The 26,027-nt window shown below is 39.5% G+C and overlaps 1 protein-coding gene and 2 long non-coding RNA genes across 4 annotated transcripts in view; 2 read left to right on the plus strand and 1 right to left on the minus strand.

Annotated features, from left to right (window-relative positions):
- Positions 1–26,027, plus strand: part of ZNF407 (zinc finger protein 407) — a 331,124-nt gene that overhangs the window by 224,131 nt on the left and 80,966 nt on the right. The window contains exon 8 of the mRNA XM_083746832.1: positions 11,441–11,619. Coding sequence (XP_083602958.1) covers positions 11,441–11,619 — 179 coding nt within the window. The remainder of the gene's footprint in view (positions 1–11,440; positions 11,620–26,027) is intronic.
- On the plus strand, positions 5,094–6,851 carry LOC310848282. The gene is made up of 3 exons (XR_014566270.1): positions 5,094–5,961; positions 6,006–6,122; positions 6,347–6,851. It is a non-coding gene; the product is annotated as an uncharacterized lncRNA (long non-coding RNA).
- The window catches only part of LOC310848275, a 35,091-nt gene continuing 16,637 nt past the window's right edge, over positions 7,574–26,027 (minus strand). Inside the window, exons 2-4 of one of the 2 annotated variants that reach the window (XR_014566262.1) lie at positions 24,330–24,460; positions 11,610–11,685; positions 7,574–8,022 (exon numbers count right to left, since the gene is read on the minus strand). This is a non-coding gene — a long non-coding RNA (uncharacterized lncRNA). Of the gene's footprint in view, positions 8,023–11,609; positions 11,686–24,329; positions 25,254–26,027 lie in introns of those variants that run through there. The other variant, XR_014566263.1, reaches the window with a different exon arrangement.

Genomic DNA, 26,027 nt, shown 5'->3' on the forward strand with positions numbered 1-26,027 from the left:
GTAGGTCCATTCAGTGGTCTCTGCCTTATGATGGCACTGTTCAGACTCAGCAGCCTTTATTTACACATATTTTTCTTTCATAAAGGGTCAAGTTAATGAGGAAATTCCTCAGAGTTCTGTTCTTCTAACATTTCCTATAACTTCTTTAAAAGCCTCACTGCTGTCTCCCTATTCAAAGGCAACATGGACAGGAGTGGAGAAGCCTCTCTCCTAGCAGTATTCTCATAAACAATTTTTTGGGAAGAGATGTGAATCTTCCTACTGCCAGGAGTAGCCAAGGCTGTGGTGCACTGGGAAGTAAAAGGCTAGTGTGTGTGTGTGTGTGTGTGTGTGTGTGTGTGTGTGTGTGTATCTATCTGTTTGGGGAAGACAGCAAACTTGTGTCTGTTGTGAGGCATGAGGCTCTATCAACACCATGCAAGTGCATGATTACTGACTGCCCAGTACTTGCCAGTGTGGGGCTGCTCACATTATGGCACACACCTGCAATGTGCTAAGCTGGCAGCCCACCTGCTTCCTCCACTTCCTTGCAATGCCCACCGATAAGGACTCCAGGTCCTTATTGCTCAGCTGTGGCAGCCTCTTACTTTTTAGCACACAACATTCCTAGGCCAACTAACAGTAAGATAAGAGATCAGGAATTAAAATAGGAATTACAATCATGGTAAGCCAAATTACAAAAAATGCACCAGTCTTGATGGGGCAGAGCCCAGTAGAAGGTTTGGTGGTTAGCTTGCCTTCCAATCCCGGTGTGCAGTCCTCCACCTTGCCTTCCAAAATATTTGCATCAGCCCTCTCTGCCAGGCATGAGCACCCACCTGTAGTTTGCAAACACCCTGCCATCTTAATAACCCCCTAAAAACCATTTCACATGCCAAAATAACTCCCTCCTTCAGTTCTGTCAGCCTAAACATCCCTTTTATTCAAGAATCATTTTCACTCACCAAAGGAAATAACCGCTTCATACCACTTGCTTTCACTTGGTTGCCAATGTAGCAGCTCTTTTTATATTTCTTGGCAACTACTTTGTAATTTTTTATGAAAGGGAGGCAGTACCAACCATTGGTAAATCAGCCTCATTTCCCCACCAGGGGCATCATTTCCTGGCCGTGGAGATAAATTAAATGGTCAAGGTGCTGTGGTCATATCTGGCATCCCTGAGCCTTATGTTTGAGACTTGTTTTTCTATTTATTCTTGTAATAATACCTTTTTCTTGACTGCATTCTTCCCCCCTCCCCTTTCTGGATAGCATATTTCAATTAGCATCAGTGAGGTTTATATATATATATATAAAATTAACTATTAATATACAAATATATTTTTTGTACCTTTTGATGTATTTCCCCTACTTTCATAATTCTTAAAAGTGCAACCTCAAAACCACTTTATACACATAGTTACCCTTAACACCCTGGCAGTGAGGGAGGTTAGCAGGAGGGAAAGGGTTTTGTGATTCCTAGTAGTGTTGGGTGGTAATTATTGTAGAGCAAAGGCATACGATTTGCTGTATGTGATGTAGCATTAAACATGCTTCACAGGCCTGTCCCTTTAATGATAGCTGTATATCTTTTAGTTCCTCATGACTTAACTCAAGGCTTCACAAATTCTTTTGCTGTGATGCAAAATAGTTTCAAAAGAGTTCTCTGGTTTTTATTAAAGGGATCTTATTTTAGTTTAAAAGCGGAATATATGTTTTCTTTAGCTGTAAAAGCACAATCAAGGCAACATGATAAGTGAGTCAGTGTTGTAAAAGTAAAACTAATTTTGCCTTCACTCACATGAGCTATAGAAGGAGGAAGCTTTATTGTCCCTTGGAAGGTGATAAGGCAGAGTAATTGTATATTATACTGTCCTGGAACATCTGCCTGAAGACTGTTGGAGCAATTCATCTATCATGGACAATGCAGCATGTTTTGTCTTTCTGCTTTAACCCATCCCCACTTGCTTGGCCTGCACGGAGGTTTTGATAGGGACTATGCCTGGGCTGGGGCTCACATTAATCAGTCCCCTTGTTCAACACTCCAGCTGACATAATTACAACCTGCGCACAGCAGTTATTCAAGTCGAGTCCTTGTCACTCGTGGTGCGAAACTACACAGCTCAGATCCCGAAGGAGATTGCCTTATCACACAGAACAAGGGCTCACAGGAGTTGAAGAGAATAGAAATGGGAAAATGTCTTCCGGGAGTACTATATATTCCTTTAAAATAAGACATTTGAGAGACTTACAAGGGACAAAGAGAAGCATTGTGCAGGCTCTGAAATGAACCCAGTTATTATTTTTAAAAAGATTACACAGGCCATTTTTGTGAAACGGACAGGGATTATTAAATAAATTCAGTGGTTCCTGTCTCTTATCATTCAGTGCCTCTGTCCTATTAGCGTTCGTGTGTACTTGTTCTCTCTCTCTCTCTCTCTCTCTCTCTCTCTCTCTCTCTCTCTCCTTCCCTCTCCCTCTCTCTATTCCCATAAGTGATAGAATAGTTTTTGGACTAGTAGAACATGTAAGCATCCCTAAGTAGAAAGCTGCAAAGCGCAACTATTGCTGGTGGTGCCAGTAACATGTGAGCCTGTCTGGGTCTGAGTTAAAGCCAAGAGAGGTTACTTGCAAAAAATGGGATTTCGGAGGCGAACAATGGTATAGCTATTTTTCCCCCATAGAGCAGCATGGAAATATTAGAAATGATATTTCATTAACTTGACTAACTTTGCCATATGCCTGAACCCTTATATGCCAGTGCAATCATTGAGATCATCTGGAGAAGCAATGTTAGTTATTCCCTATTTTTTCAGAAGCCCAGCTGGCTTCAACTAGAAGTTGGGCGTTAACGTTGCTGGTCCCATGTTGTGCTATACTTCTCCAGCAGATTCAGCAGCCATCCTTTATTCTGCTTTTTATGTCAACAGGGCTATGCCGTTGTTTAAAGTTTTTCAACTTGAGCTAGTCATTTATTTATTTGTTATTGTATTTATGACACTTTATGTTTTATTGTACTTGCATATTTTTTTGTACTCTACCTTGGTGTTTTATATGAGGGACGGTCTATAAATATTTTTTCTATACAGAAATAGATGCTTGTTATTTACAATTATCCAATGCTGCTGTTTCCCAGTATTAGAAAGAATATATTCCCTTCTTCTTTTTCTTTTGCCCACAGTTAAGCTTCATTCCCCAGCCCTCCCTGTTAGCTTGAAGGACCCACAGCTGGAATAAATTTGTCAGTGTATTCTGGCCTCATTGGCCCCACCCACTTGGCAGCACCTGCAAAAAGAATTGCCATGTAATCAGAAGAATACTGGCTTGGCCCACTCAGTCCCACTGAGGCATGGAGCTCACTTGGGGAAGATCTACACTCATAGTTTTTTTACGTCAAGGAAGGGCTAAGGAATGGTTTTGATAACCATATGGCCACATAACATTCTGCTTTTAACATTATTTAAATGTGACACCAGAAAGCAGTACAGAGCACCCAGCTACCAGCTGTAGGGAGACAACATTTTGATGAAGGTAAGAAATGTTTTATTTTGCAAGTATGCCCTGTGACGTTTTAGAATGACATAACTAATATCGTTCTAATAATGTTAAACAGGTCAGTGTAAATCCAGCCTTGGTGACCTCAAGACAGTCACTTTCCGCCTAAGCTACCGGAAAGGGTTGTTTTTAGGATACAATGAGGTTGCAGGGACTGTGTATACCACCTTGAGTTCTTTAAATAAAAGGCAGTATATGTGAGAAGTAAACAAGCAAAGAAATAAATTATTTAAAACTTAAGAAGTTTTAGCCTAGAAACATTTTGTTTGCTCTGCTTGTGCATGCTTCCTCCAGTCTAGGCATCAAAGAAATTAAATGATGCAAATTTACACTCTCTTGATCCAACCACATTTGTTTCATAGCTTCTCCAGCTGATGCATCAGGCCATAATTTACATGTAGTGTTACAGTTTTAGAAGTGACTGTATAAAAGCATCAGACTCTTACAGAGGGTGTTTAACACAACATGCCTAATTTCCAGTGTACGTTTCTATGCTTTTAACACCGAGGAGCCATCTTGTTCCTGATGCAGAAAACATAGGGAGCTTTCTGACTCAGACTACTTAATGGCTAGGCCAAAATGCAGCCTGGTTATGCTGCCCTTAGCTTACAAGATAGCCATTAAATTCATCTTTGGGGCCTCTGCAGTACCATATTTAAGAATGTGCCTTTGCATGCAAGCAAGTATGACAATTATGTGAAAAAGAGATTTGTTACATTCCAGTAAGTTTTGGTGGTAGGTTCCCCCCACACCCCACCCCAGAACAATTTAGAAAGCTCAAACAGTATCGGGAACCAGCTGGATGCTGAGGAGAAGCGGGGTTGGAAACTGAAGGGATCAGTGATCAGGCAGAGCCCGTAACAGCCAGGAGTTAAGAGTCAGAGGCAGGAGAATCTGCAGGATTGGAGAATGAAGAATGGGTGTAGGAGGAGGGGGAGATAGGTCAGACTAGTGTAGTCAAGGGCTTCTACACCTCCTTCTGCTGCTGCCCCCACCTCTCCTGCTCCACTGTCTCTCAGGACCAGAAGAGGATTAAAAGGGGAGGGGCAGAAACAGGTAACATGCAGGTAGTCTTTGCCTGTTTTCACACAGCTCTGATGAGGGAAATACATACATTGAGGGGACAAGGCCTCTCTTGGGTGCACACCTAGGGGTAGCTGAGAGACATAGGATCAAGGGACATGCCCTTTCCTAACTTGTAAGTGTACTTTTGACAAAGAGTTAATTCCTCACTCTGGACATTCCTGGCCTGAAAGTGCCATGTCAAAGAGAAGGACAGACTTTGAGTGTGCAGAAAACCTTATTCTTGGATTTTAAAAAGATCAATAGTATTTCTTACAGTGATGATGTGAGGCAACCACATATGATACAAGTTTTGCAATCCACAGACAAGTCACATATGTGAAAAGCAGAAAAAAATACGATTTGGCTTGGTTTGGTTTTATTTTAAAAAACTTTATTTATGTAGAATTCACACAATGAACATCTCATAATAAATATGGGATTTGTGTTACCATCTTGGACGAACTAAATTTTGCATTCAGGAATTGAATCTGAGCAGGTGAAATGAAATGAAAGAGACAGAGAGGGAGACTTGTTTTCTGTCTCTGGCTATACAAGATGGTGAAGGCAGTACAATAGCTAAAGGAAATAATCATTTAGAGTAGAGGTGATAGAGACAGTACTGCTTTGGACACTCAACCAGGCAGTAGATCAACAGGATTTTCCCTCTAGGGAGCTATGTCTGCTACAAGAGTGGCTGAAGGAACTGACACAAAGGGCCAGTTGGAAGAAGTACCATCTGCATATAGGATTGACAGGCAGCCTTCAGGGTGTGTTGCTATCATTTCTGACTCCAGCAAAGTTCAGAGTCTCTTTTCATCTCATTACAGGAAGCAGAATCTATGAGCTTTCATAAACTCCATCTGTACATTTACATTTGTGAGCATATTTTCTGCATTTCTGTGGACGTACAAAGAATTGTAAATTCTCTTTCACTGTATCTTGACTGCTTTTATTACTGCTATTTATTTGGAATATATGTATGTGTATTACACACACACACACACACACACAGAGAGAGAGAGAGAGAGAGAGAGAGAGTATAATAATATTTGGTAGGAGGCAAAATGTAATAAATGGATTGCTAAAGTCCTCCCCATCCCCTGTCCAACCCATTTTTGAGCAAAAGGGGCAATCCCATGACTACTGTGTAAATTTCACATCATTTTTCAATTTCATTTCAAGCAGCTGTATAATTCCACTGAGATTGATGAGACCACTAAAATGTCAAAATTATGGCATATTCTTGAACATTTTAAAACAGATACCTTCGTATAGAATACAATTCATTTTCTGATACATTTTTACATTATCCCCTAAAAAGGTTCCCCTCCTCCAAGTTCTAGTTGAAACTGAGTTCAGACTTGTGTAAATTTTCAAAGTTTACATTGTTCTGTTCTGTTCCTCTAGGTCTCAGCTTGTGGTTCATAAGAGATGACAGAATGTTAGTAAATGTGGTTGCAGAACAAAGAGCATTATGGGGGCACTGAGCGATGTTTGGGTATTTAGACTTTTGGCTATACAGTGGTACCTCGGGTTAAGTACTTAATTTGTTCCAGAGGTCTGTTCTTAACCTGAAACTGTTCTTAACCTGAAGCACCACTTTAGCAGGACCTCCTGCTGCTGCCGCGCCGCCGGAGCACGATTTCTGTTTTTATCCTGAAGCAAAGTTCTTAACCTGAAGCACTATTTCTGGGTTAGCGGAGTCTGTAAGCTGAAGCATATGTAACCCGAGGTACCACTGTACGGAGTTAATTTTCCAATCAATATAGTTAAGCAAAAACAGATTAATTGGACTGTGTATTATTTGAACTATATTACCCTAATATGAAACTGTACATAAAATGCAACCAGTTGTTGCTTTTAAGAATATAGCTTTCCTGCTGACATAGTTAATGGCCCAATTTCTGCATCATATGCTGCTGTATGCTTCGACAAAAAGCAGATACTATTATGTGGTATCTGTCAATTCAGAGAAGAGGGCTCTGGTTCTAGGTAAGGTTTTTTGTTAATAAAATGTGGAAAAGCTACTAATAACGTGTGGATTTATTCTAAATCTAACATCTGAATTCTCTGTTTGTGCCACTCTTGACCTAGGTATCTGTTGCCTTTTGGTATTTCTTGTGCCCAGTGCTATTTTTCTAGAAAAAGGAAAAAGAGGTGCTGAAGCTCACCAGTAACTTCTCCCTTGTTTTTTTAGAATTGCAATGGCGCCTACTTGAGAGGTGCTGGAACTGAGTTCCAGTGACTTCCGGGGGGGGGGGGGGAGCCCTGTTTGTGCCGAATCTTTCAAAATACAGTGGAAGAGTAGCTGAGCTTTCTTCAGCAGTCAAAGTGGCTTGCAGCCTCATGTATACAAAGCACCCAATGTTTTTTTTGTTTCCATCTTATTTTTGGATGGTGAAGAATACATCACTGCAACTCTTCCTTTAGCTGATTTCTTAGCATTTATTTTCTTGTGTGCAAAGGAGTGAATGCTGCTTTAGAACAGCTACCCACTTAAACATTCGTATTTACAGGAGTTGCTTTGTGCATTCTTTTATTTTACACTTCGGAAACTGGTGTGTGCTAGAAGGGTGACTGTGAATGTATGTGTGTGGTCGGAGCTGCCATTTGGACATACAACTTTTGCTGAAGGGATACTGGGACAAGAGCAATAACTTATCAGTTTTCTCAAGCATTTCAGTGCTGATGCGCAGGTTCTAGCTCCTGCCCTACAGGCCTCTGCTACTTTATAGCAGCCAGCATTGGACATCTGTCACACATACTGTATGTCATAACAAATAGATCATAAAAAACCTTGCAAAGCTACAAATGCGGAAAAGCTGAAAGCATTGTTACCACAAAGCACTAGCATTACTCCAGTACTGTCAGTATTAATTCCAAACAGGTTTTGATTATTTTCTATATGAAACATTGGGGTGTCAGGAAGAGTTAAAATACATGAATATCAACATTTGTGGAGCGGTTTTTATTTGTGTGTGTGTGTCTTGGCCTGCTGTTGTCATTGATTCTGCAACCTGAGTTTGTGCAGCTATATTTGATTGCATGGCATTTGTAATGCAAGCTTATATTAAGGCTGTCTACAAATCTTTTAGCTTGACCTTGGTAACCTTCCTGTGTGTGTCTTCCTCTGGCTTTGCAAAGATACTGGTAATTCTCTCTGGGAAAGCATGAATAAAACAGGAGGTTATCACTTCTGTTTAGTTGCCCAACATGAATCCCAGTGATAGTATTTCACATTGTTATTGTGGTCCTTTGGGTGCTGGTTCTCCAGTGCTATGAGATCTTATTGATATCTCTTATTGCTTTTTTTTCCCTTACTGGTTTCTTTCTGGACAATGGAGAAGTCACTCCTTCTGGAATGGCAGGGCACAGGATCCATTCTGACAACTTCCTCCCAGGAGATAGCAGGGTCTCATTTGATCTGAGATTCAATTTGAAAAACATACAGAGATGCAAGATGAATATAAACAACACACAATGCATAATATATTTTTCAGTCAGCCCTATTCTCCTCCTATGCCCTAGACAGAGGGACATTGAGCTAAGAAGTTAACAGCAATAAGAAAAGCAGCTGGAGGAGAAGAGGATAAATGGTGGAGAAAGAGTTGTGAGTGAAGGGGAGGGGGCTTTCTCCCCTGGACCCCTTGGGGAACTCAATGAACCTGCTGCACCTGGAACTGGGTGTGGAGAGTGCAGCTTAATGGAGCACAGGTATGGGCCTGCCCATCAAAAACAAGTCTAGAGTGAGAGACGGGTTATTCTTGATGTTTCCATGAACTCTTCTGGTTGTTAGACTTTTGTAGATGAGCTGAGAGTTTGCTGGATCCTTGGTGAGAACCTGGAAGCTGAGATGGACGGTGTGTCAGAAGGAAGCTGAATTTATACTGATATAACTGTGTTAAGGAAACATCTTTATATGTAACTCTGTATTTTTGTCATATTTGGTTTGTTATCTGTTGTTGCTTCTGTTTTTTGTACACCACTGATAGATAGATGATAGATAGATTGATAGATAGATAGATGATAGATAGATAGATAGATAGATAGATGATAAATAATATTAAGCAGTATAGAAAAAAAATAATGAACTCTGCTATCCACAGAGATCTAGCTTTCTGGATTATTTTCTTCCACTTCTTAAAATGACTAGTTCTGCTGCCTTAGTTCAGTGTTTCCCAACCTTGTGCCTCCAGATGTTTTTGGCCTACAACTCCCATCATCCCTGACCACTGGTCTTGCTAGCTAGGGATGATGGGAGTTGTAGGCCAAAAACATCTGGAGGCACAAGGTTGGGAAACACTGCCTTAGTTGATCATAGAATCATAGAGTTGGAAGGGACCCTGAGGAATCTCAACTAAAGCACCATTGACAGATGGTCATCCAACATCTACTTAAAAATCTCCAAGGAAGGAGAGTCTACCACCTTCCCAGGGCGTCCATGCCACTTGCGAATAGCTCTTTCCACCAGAAAGTTATTCCTGGTATTTAGTTGGAATTTCCTTTCTGGTAACATGAAAAGCCATTGTTTTGGGTTCTGCTGTTCAGCACAGAAAAAAACAAACTTGCTCCATCTTCCATGTGACAGCCTTTTATGTATTTGTAGATGGCTGTATATCGCCTCTGCCTCCTCTTATCCAGGAGTATTACTTCTCTTGATCTGGAAACTATACTTCTATTGATGCAGCATAGGATAGCATTATCTCCCCCCCCCCCCGCCTGCAGCATCACACTGCTGCCTCATGTTCACCTTGTGGTCTACTAAGACCCCTTTTTACATGTACTACTGGCAAGCTAGTTCCCCCCCCCCACCTTACATTTGTGCAGCTAGTTCTTCCTGTCTAAGTGTAGAACCTTACATTTGTTTCTATAGAAATTCATTTTGTTACTTTGGGTCCAGTTCTCCAATCTGTTAAGGTCATGTTGAATCCCAATCCTGTCCTCTGCAGCATTTGGCTACCTCTCCCAGCTTCATATCATCTGCAAATTCCTTCATCCAAGTCATTTATAAAGACATTGAACAACATGGGCCCATTAACCTCAATCCAAAAAGCCACTATCACAGAATAATAGTTAATAAGCTCAGGCTGGAAGAAGAAGAAGAAGAAGAAGAAGAAGAAGAAGAAGAAGAAGAAGAAGAAGAAGAAGAAATAATTAAGGAAGTTTCAAAATAAAGTAGTGGACTTCTACCATGTTAGGCTAAACGTAGCTTTTGGATAAAACCTTCAGGAACAGTGAGACTAATATATGCATATATGTCTGTGGATTTTGTAACACATTCATTTATGCTGCTTTAATAAATTATCTATTAAAGTACAGTTCTAGAAACAATTCTTATGAATCTATTTTATTTCTTTTTGTTAAAGTGCCCATTAGAAAACTGTTGCTATAAGTCACGCCCTATAGCAGTGGCTAGTCACACAAGTGCTTGAGAGAGCTGAGGCCCAGGAGTTCCTCTTAATTGTAATAAAGATTATAGGTCTCTTCTCTGATATTTGAGTAGTGTGTTATTATATAGCAGATGTCCATGACAGAAGGTGAGCTTAGACAGCACCATAAGGCAGATATCAACTTTATGTGATCACCTCATAGGAGATAGCATTGAACTCCTGCTTTTAATTGACCTACCTCTTGTAGATATTTTAGAGGCTCTGTCATTTTAGCAAATACCTATTTAAAATGTCCAGAATCCTCTTAAAGCCAGGTGTGCACTCAATCTTATCTTGTTTTCTTGGTAGATTTGTTTTCCTTCTACCTCTCTTTTCCTTGTTACGTTTTTGTAATTTTTTTTTAAAAAAAGTTAATTCATTTATTCATTTCCAAGTTTGTTTTTTCACTGAAAATGTTTAGAGCAAGGGGGATGGGGAGCTGGCTTGTAATACGTTCTTTGCACATTCAGGACTGTGATGTTCACACAGAGCTCTTCCATTCCCAATGGCTTCTCCATCTGATTCAGTGGAAGGAGAACTCAAGGCATTCATTATTCTGCGTGCTCACATTCAAACAGCAAAATGTTGGAGGGTAGAGTTCCCATGCAGCCTACCCTGCATCCCCTAAGCTAGCCTGCTGCCCCAGATGCAATGGGGCAGGGGGAAGAGACACTGTTCTGTTACCAGTATATCCGACAAAAGTTCAGCCTGTCAACATGATAGCGTTGTGACCATGCTAGTTCCTTGACAAAGATAACCAACTTTTGCAACTCTTTTCATTGTCCTAACAGTTCTCTATAATTCCCACTGCATGTTTTCAGGTCCCATCTTGGTTGTTGTATACCCTCTCCTCCATGCTTATCAGGCAGAACCATCCCTTTATTTATGCTTATAATTTATAAGAAATAATGAAAATAATAATGAAGGATTCAAACTATTTTAAGCTTAATGTATGTATACTTTGATTCTAATGTGTGTGTTTTTATATGTGCCTGATACCAGCATTATCTGTACAACATGGCAGTATATATCCCCAACCCTTTAAAAAAATGGACCAGCAAGTTTTAGGATCAATCCTCCTCCTCCTTAATATCATCTTTATTATCATTATTACTAATTAATTAATTAATTAATTAATTATACCACCTTTCATCCTTACTAGATGTGATTATTTCTAAGGTGTTGTGTTTTTTTAAGGAAAGGGGGAGTATTATTTTTAAAAATGATTCCAAACTGCACTTTTTAAAATTATACTAAAACTAGCCCTCATGGAAAGCTTGGTGGATGTCATTATAAGTTGTATATCTGAAAGTTGCTCACAAGCATTACTGTGGGGAGCCAACTGTTTTACAGCAATATTTCAATTCAGTGAATATGCATGTATAATATAACTTCATTATATTTTTCCTGCAGGTCTAACTGTGCTGAAAATATCCGCAAGCATATCCTGCATACAGGCAAACATGAAGGAGTAAAGATGTACAACTGTCCCAAGTGTGAATATGGCACCAATATCCCTGTAGAATTTCGCAACCACCTGAAAGAATTGCATCCTGATATTGAGAACCCTGACCTAGCTTACCTGCATGCTGGTAAGAACATCTTTATGGCTGTTGTCATTGAGTTTTCATTTTCACAAATGGAATTCAGTTAAATGGCTGTAGGGAGAAAGCACTTTTTAATGTAATATGCATGACTCTGGCCAAGGAACAAAGCAATTTTGATCTCGATTTAGTCAAATTCATTGTTCTGTTCACACTTTTATATGACTCACATTAACTCAGGTGCATGTACACAGAGGTGTTTTGCATTCAGACGTGAAGTGAATCATGCACATTCAGTTTACTTTTTGTTATTAATCATTTTTAAAAGTGTGTGCACATTTTATTTGCACATGTTCACAAGGCTTAATTAGCACCAGGCCTTGATGCCAGCATCGGACCTGAACTCTATAATGCATGATGAGCAACAGCTTCTGACATTTGCAGAATGCCTTGTCCAGTCATTTCTGAAGAAGTGTGCATGCACACGAAAGCTTATACCCAGAACAAACTTAGTTGGTGTGATGGCTTGTGAATGTTCTTCGCAAGAAATGCCTCTGCTCACTCAAAGATACATATATACAGTCTTTATTTTACATATGTACAAGCAGCGCATTACAATCATGCATCCGAATCCTCCGGCTCAGATTCTGGGAGTGACTTATGCCAGCCCCTTCTCCAACAGAAAAGGCGGGGATTTTTCACGTGATGCCTCTGCCCCCTCTCTTTAACACACTCCTTTCTTTGGCAGACAGAATAGGCATTGTTTCACTGTCTGTGTAGTAAAATAGTAGCTTTTTTGAGGTGGGTAAAATAGTAGCTTTTTTGAGGTGGGTAATATGGATGTGGGCCATAGTAATGATACCATTCCTCATCTGTCCTTATTCAAATCCCCCCTCCAGGACTACTTTCAGGGAAAGAAAATTATGGGGAGATCCCATGTCCCATGTAACTTCACTAGATGTTAGTGTCACTTTTAGACTACAGCACTACCAATATTCTGCATATATGATGCTTCATGCACATAAACCCACATTCCTGTGTTAAACAAGTTGCCCTATGTATGTTTGTATAGGACACATACAAGGACACATAAAAAGGGGCTAATATAATAAACTTTAACCACATTTAAACAAAAAAATTATAATAATCGCATGAGTGCTTAACTTGAAAGGTTTACTTCTTTGAAGAAGCAGCTACTGAGGATTTTGTTCTGAATAATTTGCATTCCATCTTATGAGTAATCTATTTGATAGACTCTTATCTTCTGGCATGTATATTTCCTGAAATAATTTATCTTATACCCTCATAGTAAACTTAACCTACAAAATACATAATGTTATTTTATTTAAAATAAAGTGGAGAGAACACTCTTGAAATGTAGCTTTACTGGCGACTTTCCAACTGTATTATTGGCTTCTGGGATCTAAAACTCATGGTAAGGCAGATCAATTAATCACTACTTGAGTAAGTCAGGCCTCTATCCTTTCTGTTTTGCTTTAGAGGTAAAGAGCCATATCTTTGTTCTAATTCTGTCTAGCATATTGTTGCCAGCAAACTCTGATAAATTTTATGAAAACACTTTTACTAAGCTGCCGCTACTAAGGTCAGAACTCATTTTTGCCCCACATAAATTTCTCTTTCCATAAGCATAGCCTGCATGAAACAAGTCTTCAAAGGCAAGCTGCTCTATGATTACATCATCAAAATGGGACAAACTGTGATCCTATCAGTTGTTAACAGTTGCAATATTCATGAATGGAATCCTGAAAGTTCAAGTAGTTAAGCCTAAATAAAATTGTGATCTTTATCCTTCTTGACAGAAGCATTTATCAAATTATTAAGGGGGGTGGATGGGAAATGATTGCTAAAAGTTAGAGTGTGATCTATTGTGTGATTTTTATCAAGGTATGACTATGTTACCAAGTGGAAGCTACTGTCGCTGAATGTCAAGTGAAGATATGAAATTTCATAACATAAATAACTGATATTTAATTCTCAGTGGTTTGCTTAATTTCCTGAAATTAATTTCCTTTTGCCTTTATTTCATTCCATACACCCATTGGTTTTAAAAGTAAAAATGGCTATAGTCATCCATGTGGTCAATACATTGCATATGCATTGATGAGACAGTATTATGAACACAATATAAAGATGAAAGTATCAAATATCATGCTGGCCAATTTCATTTTAATCATGTTCTCTTTACCTGTAAGGCATTAAATCACACGAAGCATAGTAATTAGCAGGGCGAATGGAACTAAGTCCATTGGGTACATGAAATAACAGTATACTTCATACCTTTGTGCAAAGCTGTTAAAGAATGGCTACAGGGTCCCTTTCTCAGCTGAATTCCGGCCTCTCTTGTTGTAATTTGATTGTCAATTGTCAAGTGCAGAGCCCTGTACATTTTGAATGCTTTTGTTTATTTGTTTGTTTGTTTAAATACCAGCAGCTTACTTTTTAAAAACAAAAACCTAAAAAACTAAAAGGCCTGGCCTTGTTAGGGGAGATACTGAAAATAGCTGCTGCTAGAGTAGCAGAATCTTGCTTGGGTTCCAAGCTACATAAAGTAGTATATTTGATAGCTGAAATGCTTTATATAAAGAAAACAGTAAGCAGCAGCAGCTCAGTTTCAAACAGGTTCATTCTAGTAATAGCTATTAGTGTCAGTCTTTCAATTGCATGTCATATTGATTGGCAGAGAGTCCTTTTCTCGTGCGGAATAGTAATTTTAGCATGTGCTTGAAATAAAACCTTACATAAATGCCTTTCTGTTTCTAAAGAAGGATGCTAGGTTTCATGCAGCCTATATAGATTACCTTAGACTTGTATTTTCCCCAAAAATTAAGCTGTGTGAAGCTGATTGTTTTTATCCTCACATAGGGGTTTATTTGTTTTTTAGTGTTATTACCTGCTTTGCAAATGTCCACTATTGTCACCTGGTAGAAACCTTGCTAAGAAAATTGTCACCTGCAAGTGTCAGGACTCTATCCAGAAAACATAAAGGAATTGCACAAGGTCCCAAATACAATTTTTTCCTTGGATTTTTGCTCCCATTAGTACAGCACAACAGAACTGAAGGGAACTTCAGCTAATAGCTCATTGTTTATCCTGTTAAGCCTCAGTGTCCATAGGAATTGCTACTCAGTAGAAGGTGATAACGGGCAAAAACAGCAAGTGTCTCAGTACAGGTTTCTTGGACTTGGGCATCAAATGATGTGTGCTTAATATATCATAGAGGTTTTAATCTAAAATGCCAAATATAATTTGTCAATAAAAATGCAAAATAATGTGATAGGTATGTAACAACACTGAAACCTATATCTAGGGAAGGTAGCCTAATGCAGTAAGAAACAATTCTTGTTGGAATTCAGACCATTTACTACTACATGTAAATTTTTGCTTCTTGACAATGGGCATAAGCATAGAATTGCTTTAATAAGTAAGTGCCCCGTTGAGCTTTTGATTACAATCCAAAGCACATGTACTAAGAATTAAGTCCCATTGAACAAGCATGGGATTTTGCTATTTAACGCCCCCAACAACAATGCCTCTCCAGCAATGCCATTCCACAACAAATCTTAAAACAGTTTGTGATCCAGCATGGAGGGTTACTTGCTAAAGGAAAAAGCTCATGGGCTGATGCTCATACCTTATGAACTTTTCTGAATTGTTCTCATTCTGTTAAAACGCACTTAATTAGGACAGCCAATAGTGCAAGGGGAAACTGGTTCAATACACCACTTTTCACTCTGTGTTATAGTTGCTATCTGTAGAGGCATTGTGCTTCCTACCTCTGAATCCTCCTCCTTCAGTGATTTTGGAGTACAACAAGGAGGACTCTTTGACGATGAAAGCTTCCTGGCTCCTGAACCCAGCGTATGCTTTGGAGGGAGCAGGTCTGTAGGTATTGCCAGACATCCTACTTTGTGACCCAGAATCACAGTGGTTGATGGCAAATCAGCTTTTGTTGTTCAGTGTTTTGAGGTGCACACTCTTTCTGCAGTGTGACTGAAACATATAGGCCGCCAGTGCTGCTGTGATTTATTAAGGCAGCAGTGGCCAAATTGTTACCCATGGACTGGATCCAATCCTATTTTAATTTTATATGGCAGCAACAAACTTTAATGAAGCTTTGGTAAAAGGTTTGCCCAGCTTCATTCATCACCATCGTCACCATCATATATACAAATATATATTTGTATATTCTTTGTTTGCAATAGTTCCCTGTAATTTTTGTTACACTCATGGTTGTCAGCTCTTAGGTGCCTTTCAAATGTGAAACATTATTTCATATCTTTGGAATCTATGCTGAGGAGTTTTTTTTTTTGCCCCTCTGTCCCTTGTACTATTTAGATTTTATTGGATGAATGTATCTTGCACCACCTTAAATAACTGCCATTTAAGAAAATTAAGAAGTATATGGGAAGAAAATGCTGACCCACAGAATAAGCAGTGGGATAAAATGTTCCCACTGGGCTTCATTTCTTAGGAAAGCCCATCAGGATAGTGACTAGGCCTGTAATTATTGTTTCAGTGACCTCTAAAATGATCATTTGAGAGAAGAGCTTGACTGTCATTGTTAAAATTAAAGAAAGTAGGGTTCATAGAAGCCTCATTTGTTTTTATTGATTTTTGTATAAAAGAAGTTGAGATTAAATGTAATCTCTCATAAGTTTTGTTCAACGTGAACTAATGAGGCTTTACAGTAGGCTTACAGTATATCTATCTGATAGACATCTCTTACTCTAAATGGCAAGATAATTTTTTAAAAAGCAAAACCCCAAACCTTTTATGGATCCATATCCATTTCGGGTGCAGAAATCCTATGAACACGTTGGAAATGTTGTATAATACATTCCTGTGAAATACAGTGGAAAATCCCGTAAATCAGGGGTCCTCAGACTACGGACTGCGAACTGGATCTGGCCCACCAGGGTCCTCAACCCAGCCCGCCCGGCAATTGCTGAACCTGCCACTGTGGCCTTTCATGAACTTGGGTGGAGGTGCCTCGCTGCATTTCTGTTGCCATCTGAACATTCCCTTCTTTTGCCAGGGTCTCCATTTATCCCCTTGTGTGTTTATTTTGTGTGAGTGTGTGCAAGCGAAGGAGGATTTCCTGGCTGCAGGCTCGCAGGAGCAGTGGCAGCTCCTCTTCCTGCCACAAAATCACCCTTCCTCTAGCAGCTCACATCCCCCCATCACCCCCTGACCCCTCCCCAAACATTCCACTGCAGGGAGAGATTTACATGCAAGAAATACATGCCGAGGGCCGCCTTTGCATTTCATGAACTTGGACGGAGGCGCCTTGCTGCATTTCTGTGGCCATCTGAGTGTTTCCTTCTTTTGCCAAGGTCTCCGTTAATCCCCTTCTCGCCATTCTCGGCATCGCCACAGGTGCTTCCAACCTCTCTTCACACCCACCCGCCCAAATCACTTTTTCTTAGTTTCACCCCGCAGATGCACCACAGCAAGGCACAACACGCCCCACCAGTGCTGGATTTATGTATAAGCTAAACAAGCTATAGCTTAGGGCCCCACTCTCTTGGGGGGGGGGGATTAAAGAAAAAAAAGTGCAGTGTGCATAGGAATTCGTTCATCCCCCCCCCAACTATAATCCAGCCCCCAACAGTGTCTGAGGGACAGTGAACTGTCCCCATTTAAAAAGTTTGAGGACCCCTGCCATAAGTAATCATTTTTAATGTTCAGTTTACACTGACATATAGGTATGATACAGATAGGTTTGAAGCATTTAGTGCTTGATTATGAGCACGAACCCAACCCAATATGTTTTAATCAATATTATAAGTAAGATTTCCCCTTTCCTGGTACCAACATTGCACTACTTTAAAGGAAAGATAGATCAATAAATCTGAAAATAAATCAATAAGATTATTTTTACCCTGACTAGTTATAAACCCTGCTCAAAAATCAGGGAAAAATATGTAAGAATACAATTTTAAAACTTCTGCATATTTTTAGGGTGACTTCAGGTGATCAGCTTGGGCCAAGGATGAGGAACCTATGATGCTCCAGATACAGTATTGTTAGACTTCAACTTCTGTCAGCCCCAGCTAACACAGACCGTGATTAGAACTGATGACAACATCTAGAGGGCCACCCCCTCTCCCCCTCCCACCACTGACTTACTTGGAGACTAACATGCTGAAGCCCTACTTGGTGTAGTGGCTGGTTATTTGGGTGCTCTTATACCCCTCAGAGTAGCACAGCTACCTAAATGCTACTTGGTTTCTAAAAGAAGTTAACTCAACTCTTCCTCTTTCCTTTAAAGATATCACAAATCTAAATTTTCAAGTTTAGAATACCTAACCTGTTGGCAGTTCCACTTCTGTGTAAATTACATAAAGAGTGCGTCAGCCAGGCTTACCTTGCACGGAAAACAGGAATGAGTGACCCCATTGTTATGGCTGTTCTGAGGTCCTCCCCCCAAATATGTTATCATACTTTTGCAACCTTGGGAGTTCCACCAAGCCTAAATATACCTTCCTTGTGTGTGTGAATTGCGCTGTTTGGGGTACATTCTCCCCATTGAACTTTGGAAACAGAGGAAATGATAGCAGTGTTGAATGCTGTCAATAACAAAGCGATAAAGGAATATGCTTTCTTTGCCACTGATAATGCCAGAAAAGGCATAGGTCTTATTGCACCCAACGTCTTTTTCCACACATGAAATACAATATTCTTTCAAAAGTAAAGTAATTATCCTTGAATTTTGAAACAGAAATTAGACTTGCAAAAATAGTTTAAGAACTGTTTACTAGGGATGGAGGAGCAATCTGCTTTAAATGGATTTACACACGGAATTTGGTGGTTCCAACTCAGTTGAGATTTGCCCACATTGAATTTACTTATGTCTGAGCAACATGATTGGTTTCTGTGTTTGAAAAAAAGCCTGACCAAATCAATGCAAAATTATATGCAAAAATTGCATGCATTTTACATATAATGGAGCCCAGCTCCATGTGCTATATTTTAGCAGTATAATTTTGAAAGTATTAATACAGAAATATTTTTACAGAGATATCTGGTTACTGTAGGAAACCTGGAGTGTATATGTATATAATTTACTGTATCTATAATATTTTAAGTATAATGCTGCATATAATATGTGATAATTTAGCAGATCTAGTGAAAACAATAACTAATTTTTCATTTAATTTAATTAGTGAATCAGGAATTAGAACAATTTTTTTTTAATAAGGTAAGTTTGGCATTTCAGAATAATCCACTCCTTCTTTTAACTACTGTGCAGTAACAAATCTGGTAATGTGAAAATCTCACTGAGTAAAACTTTAAGCACAAAGGTTGCACAACATAGTTACACTTTTTCAATTTTAAAGCCCAGCCTTCCCCAACCTAGTGCATTCTAGATGGACTACAACTCCCTTCGTACCTGAGCACTGGGCATCCGGGCAGACACTGATGGGAATTATGGTCCAGCAGCACGTGAAGAGCACCAGGTTGGAGAAGGCTATTTAAAGTTCCTTTCAAGTTTTGTCATTACTTCCTCTTCTGCAATTTATTGTGATGTTCTTGATGTTGACAGGGTTCTAGAAGTACAAATGCTTTCAAACTTCAGATTTGGGCAGGGCAGAGGGAAAGTGATTTCCTGAGATTCGGCAGACTTTTGCTCTCCCCCCCCCCCTTAGAACCATAACCCTGCCAAACGTCCGATGTGAAAAGCCCTTGGTGAAGAAAACTGTTGCTCAATTGTTGTACCCTAGTAAAACGAAAATGCACCCTGAAAAACCTGTAATCCAAAACTTGAGAACATTGTAATGTTCTGGGGGGAAATCTGATAGCTCCTGACACTGACCAACCGAATGAGCATTTGTATTTGAATAATAATAGTAACACAGTGGCAATTGAAAGAAATGACAAATGTAAACTTGTTCTATTCTTCAGTCAAATTTCAGAGAATATGATAATTAAGCTTTTAGTTATTTGAGTTTAGCTTCCACTGACATAACATCATGCTTCTTAAAGCAGTTACTTATTTCCCCATAGAGTGCTCTGTGCCTGATGTTGACTTTTCAGATGAAATTTAAATCTAACTCGTTGGTGAAGTATTAACACCTACAATTTTGTTCTTTGCTATATATTATTGCTTAGAGCCAGAATTTAAAAGTATTAAATCAGGAGACCTCTCCTAAGTTTTTACTTGCTTTTAATCCTTTTACATATAGCAGTTCTGGAGTTGTGCTCTGTTGACAAAAAGCCCTGTATACAATGCCACTGACTTAGATTGTGTGTGCCCCAATGTACAAAAGAGAGTAGACTAGCCTGCATGCATGTGCAGGTGCAGAACAATTCTCATTGTCCCTTCATTGAAAACTAATGGGGGAAACATAGCAAATGGGGGGAGTTCTTATGCCAGCAAATATTTTACAGAGGGCTAGCCAGGTAGGTCTGTTACAACAGAAAAGAAAGTATCTTGTGGCACCTTAAAGAATACCAAATTTATTGTGGTATAAGATTTTATGGCCTGGAGGCCACCTCATCAGTTTAGTCCCCTGCCAAGTATTGCCCAGTATTGCAAAGGCTCGCAGCCATTTCATGTTCTACTAAGGCTTGTAGACAAAATACAGAAAACATCATTCTGTATAGGTGAATTGTGCTGCATGGTTCTCTCTGAGGACTATATGTTTAGAGAGAAGCAGAGAAAATACTCCTTTCATTGCTTTTTTTGTAATAGAAGTGAAAAAGACCTTAGAGGGCTAGTTCAGATGCTCACTTCCTAGCTTGCTAAAACATAGTTTAGCAGATGGGAATGAGCATCAAGGCTGTGTGTTTACTCCTCACCTGTCCCCTTTTCATCTCTCTTCCTCAGCACTTAAATCCAGGTTTAATTAAGCTATGGTTCGTGTTATGTCCAAAATAGCAAACTGCTCCTTAGGGAAACCCACATAATTTACACCATATAAAGTTAAAACAGCATAAAGTATGTCAGTTCCAAACTCAGCCTAAGCCTGGCAAAGGGGAAACAAACAGTTTGCCTTACACTACTCTTTTTGCTGGCATGGGTTGCACCAGGTCATACGACCAAGTTGAATGGAGTTGGGATCCAGCATAAGTCCACATTGCCAAGTACTACCTTCACCACTTCACCAGTACACCCATTTTTCAGGGTGAAAGAGGAGCATGTGTCCAGAAGAAAGATGGAGAGTAAGATAATGAGAAGTCCAGAGAGAAACTCCAGGTTAGAGCAGGGCTTTAACTCTCCATATGTTGCTGGACAACAACTCCCTTAAGCCTTTGCTCACCACAGCCAGTGTTCAGGAATGATGGAAGTTGTAGTCTATCAACATGTGGAGAGCAAAAGGTTAGGATGAGAAGCCCAGTTCATACACAGGTATCGGCAGCTGTGACCATTGCCTTCTCTCTTGTGCCTTCCATCTTAGAAAAGATACCTTCCCAGTGGTATCTATTTAAGTGATTTCTCTCTCATGGAGGAAGGGAAAAGGATAAATTTGCAAATGAGACATCTAGACCCATGGCAATTTAAATGCATTGAAATGTACCAGCCAAATGTTCATTCCTCTTACTATATTTTCAGTTCCAGTAATTCTTGCTAGGTCTCCCTAATAGTCATTTCTGCTGGAAAAACAAAGCATTTAGCCCATGGAAGACACAAAGAGATCAACCATTCATTCACTCACTCACTCTCTAAGGGCCGGAGGGAAATACCATTGTAGCTCCAGAGGTGTAAACTGAATCATCTGTATGCAAACAAGCCATCATGAAGAAAACCAGAACCCATCTACCACTTGAGACCAACCATCAGTGAAAAGAGAATACTTCAGAGTGCGATAACACCATTTTGAAATCAGGTGGTTTTAATTACAAGTGATCAAAGAGGGACATAAAATAATAAGAAAGGAATCAAACCCACATGGATCTTTTATTTAAACTTGCCAAATGGTGGATCTGCACTCGCTTTCTTGTTGGGTGAACCTTGGCAGGTGGATTGACAGGCTGTGAGCAGTGCAGTTGCAGCATTAGGAACTTTGACCACTATTTACATGAGAGTAAAGTCAGTTGAAATCAGTGTAGCTTAACTTTCAAATAGTTGTGAGGAAAGGTGGATTAAGATGAAAAGCAGCCATATGGTGGCTACTATAAATCCAGCCAAACAGAGATTATCTCTTTGCTGAAGGAAACAAGCCCTTCAAGCAGTTCTTGGAAGGCTTCTCATATGAGTGGTGCCAGGAAGGAAGGGAATTTGGCAATTTGTAGATATGAATCTACAATGGAAGCAAAGATAATCAATCTCTGTGTTCTGCAACTTATGTGAGGATTTATTTTCAAATAAATATTTGATTTCATTTGTATTTTAAAAGTTTGTAAAGCTGGTCAGGTTTCTTCTAAATCATGCAGTTTATTCCACTGCAGAAGGCAAATAAGGTGGATTTTGTGATGTTGCACTACTGCTTGCTTGTTTTACTCTTGACACTGGAAACTGAAACGCCACTGGTAGTTTTTGAATTTAAAAGGCTTGTTAATTTACATTGATTTTTAAGTTGGTTATAGATTCTTAGTTGAAAAATATAGTACACACTACCAACTGCTCTATCACCTGACAGCAATTGATAAAGCATCTGTGCAGAAAGTGTCAGAAAAAGGTTAATATTTATTGATTTTTATGGTGCTACAACCAATGTAGTTTTGCCATCAAAGATGTATGGCCACCAGCAATGGAATCTGTAAAATTGCAGGTTTCATGTTAGTTTTTACTATAACTTATCCTTGTGTTTTGGCCTTTAAAATGACAGATCTTTAATGTAGAACAAAATGTTGTGAATGTGCAGCAACTGTGTACCTGAACCAGAATTTAGTATTCCAAAATGAGATGTTCTAAAAGCCTCAAAGGAGGGGGGGGGCCACTACAACCTTGCATTGCAAATGACAATCACATTTAGCCTTTTCATCCACTTAACTATGTGCTATTGATCTGTAGCAGGTGCCAAGCAAGTGATAGCTTAAATTATTACCGATAAAGGGCTTGCTTCTTCTTAAAACAATAAAGAGTATATAATTAGAAGGAGCATGGGCAGGTAGTGCGTACCAGTCCTCAAAAAAATCTGGCTGCTTTGAAGCGCAATGCCTGGCTCTCTCATGGTAGCTTAAGTGTAAGAGATTTGTGGAAGAATGGGAATATGCTTTCATTTATTTTATCTCAGTATGTTTTAGTTAGAACAAAAAAAAAATCCAGCTGTTTAATCACCATCTCTAATATACACCTAAACCTTTTGGAATACATTTTCCCCTTAGGTGCAGCTGCATTTTCACATCTCCTGTCCCCAGCCCACCAACCCCCGTCTAACCCTTTTTATATAGCTGGATATCCTGCTGGCACATGGGGTCACTGAATTGGGCTATAACTCCATGATGATCATGATGCAGGAGCAAAGATTTTGGAAAAGTGGGCATCTCCCAATCAGTTTTTTGTTCATGCCTGATTGAAACAGTCACGTCACCTTTAGCTCCCATTTTCTTCCTTCTACTCAGGCTAGTTTTTACCTTAAAACCAATATATTTCTCCAGACCACATCAGGGCACCAATTTGGATCTCAAAATGCCCCAAAGGGCAACCAACAACAGTCTCCACAATTGCTTATCTTGTCCAGTAGAAGGCAGACTGAATCCTTCTTCAGTGCTTAGATGTGACTATGGACCTTTGGATTCTTAATCCCTTGCCTGGGGGGGGGGGGATCTGATCTCCTGTGCACCCACTCGGTATCTTCTATCACTGGTATCCACCAACACGTCCAAGAGACGAGTTATCTGGGAGTGTGCACAACACTTGCTGAACATGTCAGCCATAGAATTGAGTACCACCCAAAGAGCACTATTCGGGCATCTACTCAGTATTCTTTGTTGTATCCAAGAAGGATCAATGATCATGGCGAGCAGTACTGGACTTGAAATTCCTCAGCATGTGGGTAATCTACAAGTGCTTCAGGATGGAATTGCTCCAGTTCATCAGGGAAGCACTTCACCACGACTTTCTGACATAAGTCAATCTCCCAGATGCATACTTACGCATATCAATCCACCCCTCATGCTGTACGTTCCTCGCGTTCTCTCTAGAACACCACTATTTCCAGTACAAGACTCTCCCTTATTGCCTCACCTCAGCATTTTCAACAAGATCACAGTAGCATTAGTGGCCCACCTCTGCCTCCAGGGCACATATAGCAACCTTTACCTCAGTGACCTCCTTCTACGGTCTCCAACACAGGAAGAAGCAGACCACCACCTGATCATTAATATGGCAGCCTTGGAGGACAATTGTTTTATCATCAACTAACAGAAAAGCCATCTAATTCCAACACACCAGCTGATTCATCTTGACACCCTTATAGACACCACACAAGAATGATCTCTCTCTTCCCAGATTGCAGGTACATGCATACATAGAAATCCGCCCATCCCCACGTTCTTCCCAATCCATTTCAATGGAATGGGAAGCCATTTTTTTCACAGATTCCTCCATTGAAGTGAATGGGAAACCCATGCACAGGAGGAATTTGTTTTTGCTGGGGCACTCACTGAGCCCTTTAGCACACCAATTATGTTTATAAACTGTGATTCCACTGTCTATATCTGGATGAATAGACATTGTGCACTTAATCCCATTGATCTCGCCTCTGTCATGGCTGGATTGGGCCATAAATACAAGAAACATTTGTATTTGTGAAATGTATATCCTAAAATAGGATTATTATTTTTCCAACCTTTTTGTGTGATCTGGTTCCTCTCTTCATTACTTTTGAAAAGGTTCACTGGCAAAGTCAGAGCAGGTTTGAGTTTGAACAGCCTCTAATGATTATAGTGATGGGAAGAAACACTTTCCCTGTGGTCTGACCTGTAGAATAAATGGTAGTGTATCCTGTAAACATGCTTTAGATCTCCTTTTGTCTGTATCACATTTTTTTCTATTGAGTGTTATACTGTCTACTCTTCTCTCCCCCCCACACCCGACAGCTTACCCATTTTATTGTGCTCATTTAGAGGGAAGAAAAACAGTTTGTCTCCCTGAAAGGTAAAGAACATTGACTGGAAAACTACTTTTAGAGCTAAAATACCATTATAATATACGGCAACTAAAGTTCTCCAATTGAATGCTGCAAAAGCCACTAACAGTATGAAATATTCTCTGAGAAGAGAGAGGGCCTTCTTCCCTCTTCCTCCCCTAAACTTTCTACCCTAGAGCCTTTTGTGAAATTTTAATGTAGAGTATTGCACGTAATAATGTATTTAATTTCAGAAAGTCAGATAAGAACCAGTGCTCTTATAACTCCACCTTTTGATTGGAATGACTCTCTCATTAATCTAACATACTCCAGTTTTATCCCTTCCCCCCTCCCTTCTAACTTTAAAATCACTTTAAAATCATAACTTGGAAAATGGGGCGTCTTTAGCGACAGTAGCACATCTGGGCTATTTTGACGTGTTTTCATTCCTTGTTTAATTCTGTTCTTTTTTATTTTCAAACCACCAGTTGCCCAAACCCTGATATGCTTTATGGTGTCCATAACTATTTTCAGTCTTGCAGTTCTGGATGGCAGCTTAGTGACAGAAGGTTTTTCAAACACGTTATTTAATTTAAAAAAATTAACTAGAGCTGGCTATAAACCATTAATTATGGTTGCTAACCCCCACCCCTCCAAATTGGCTATTACTTTAGATAATGGCTGATATGTTACACTTTCAACCAATTTCAGGAAATAATGCTGCAGGAAGTGTTTTTTAATTCATTACGCAATTCAACTTTAGTGCCAGCCATATACAACAAACCCTGTGTAGTTGTTTGAGATTACACAGACCTTAAAATGTTTCGTTGTCTGAATTGGAAATCTACTTCAAAGAATAAAACTAATTGATTTCTAACTTGTTATCGTTCTGAAACTTGTGGTCTGATTCTAAGAATTGTTGTACCAACAAATAAAAGATTGTATTGGGAAGCCTCAGCAGCAGCATGAAATTGCAAGAGTAGACTTTGTTGGTTTTGCATGCGTGTTGTCCTGTGAAAATTCAAATAGGAGATTAATTAAGCATTCCTGGATTTTCTATGGGTTCTTGCAATATGCAGTCTGGACTTGTGATTTGTTTCCTTTAAACAAAGCACAAGCAGTAAGGCACTTCTATCTATCCTTATCAGGAAAATATCCAGTTATCCTGAAACAACCTGGGTTCAAACAAATTCATTAGTGATATGGGCATTTGTTAGTGTTTAAATACTTCGCAAACATCAGTTGATTCAGGTTAGATTTTGAAGCGTATAGAGTTCTCCATAAAAGTGCAGGAGAAGCAGTAGTTTAACAAGAGTAAGATTTTCATCATGTTTGTTCTTTGGGCTCCTTTGAGTTATGTTTTGCACATAATGCATTCAGTTCATCACCTTCTAAGCCATGCCAAATTAAGCATAACAG

Source organism: Podarcis gaigeae (assembly GCF_964106915.1).
Source record: "Podarcis gaigeae genome assembly, chromosome: 7".
NCBI classification, from domain to species: Eukaryota; Metazoa; Chordata; class Lepidosauria; order Squamata; family Lacertidae; genus Podarcis; species Podarcis gaigeae.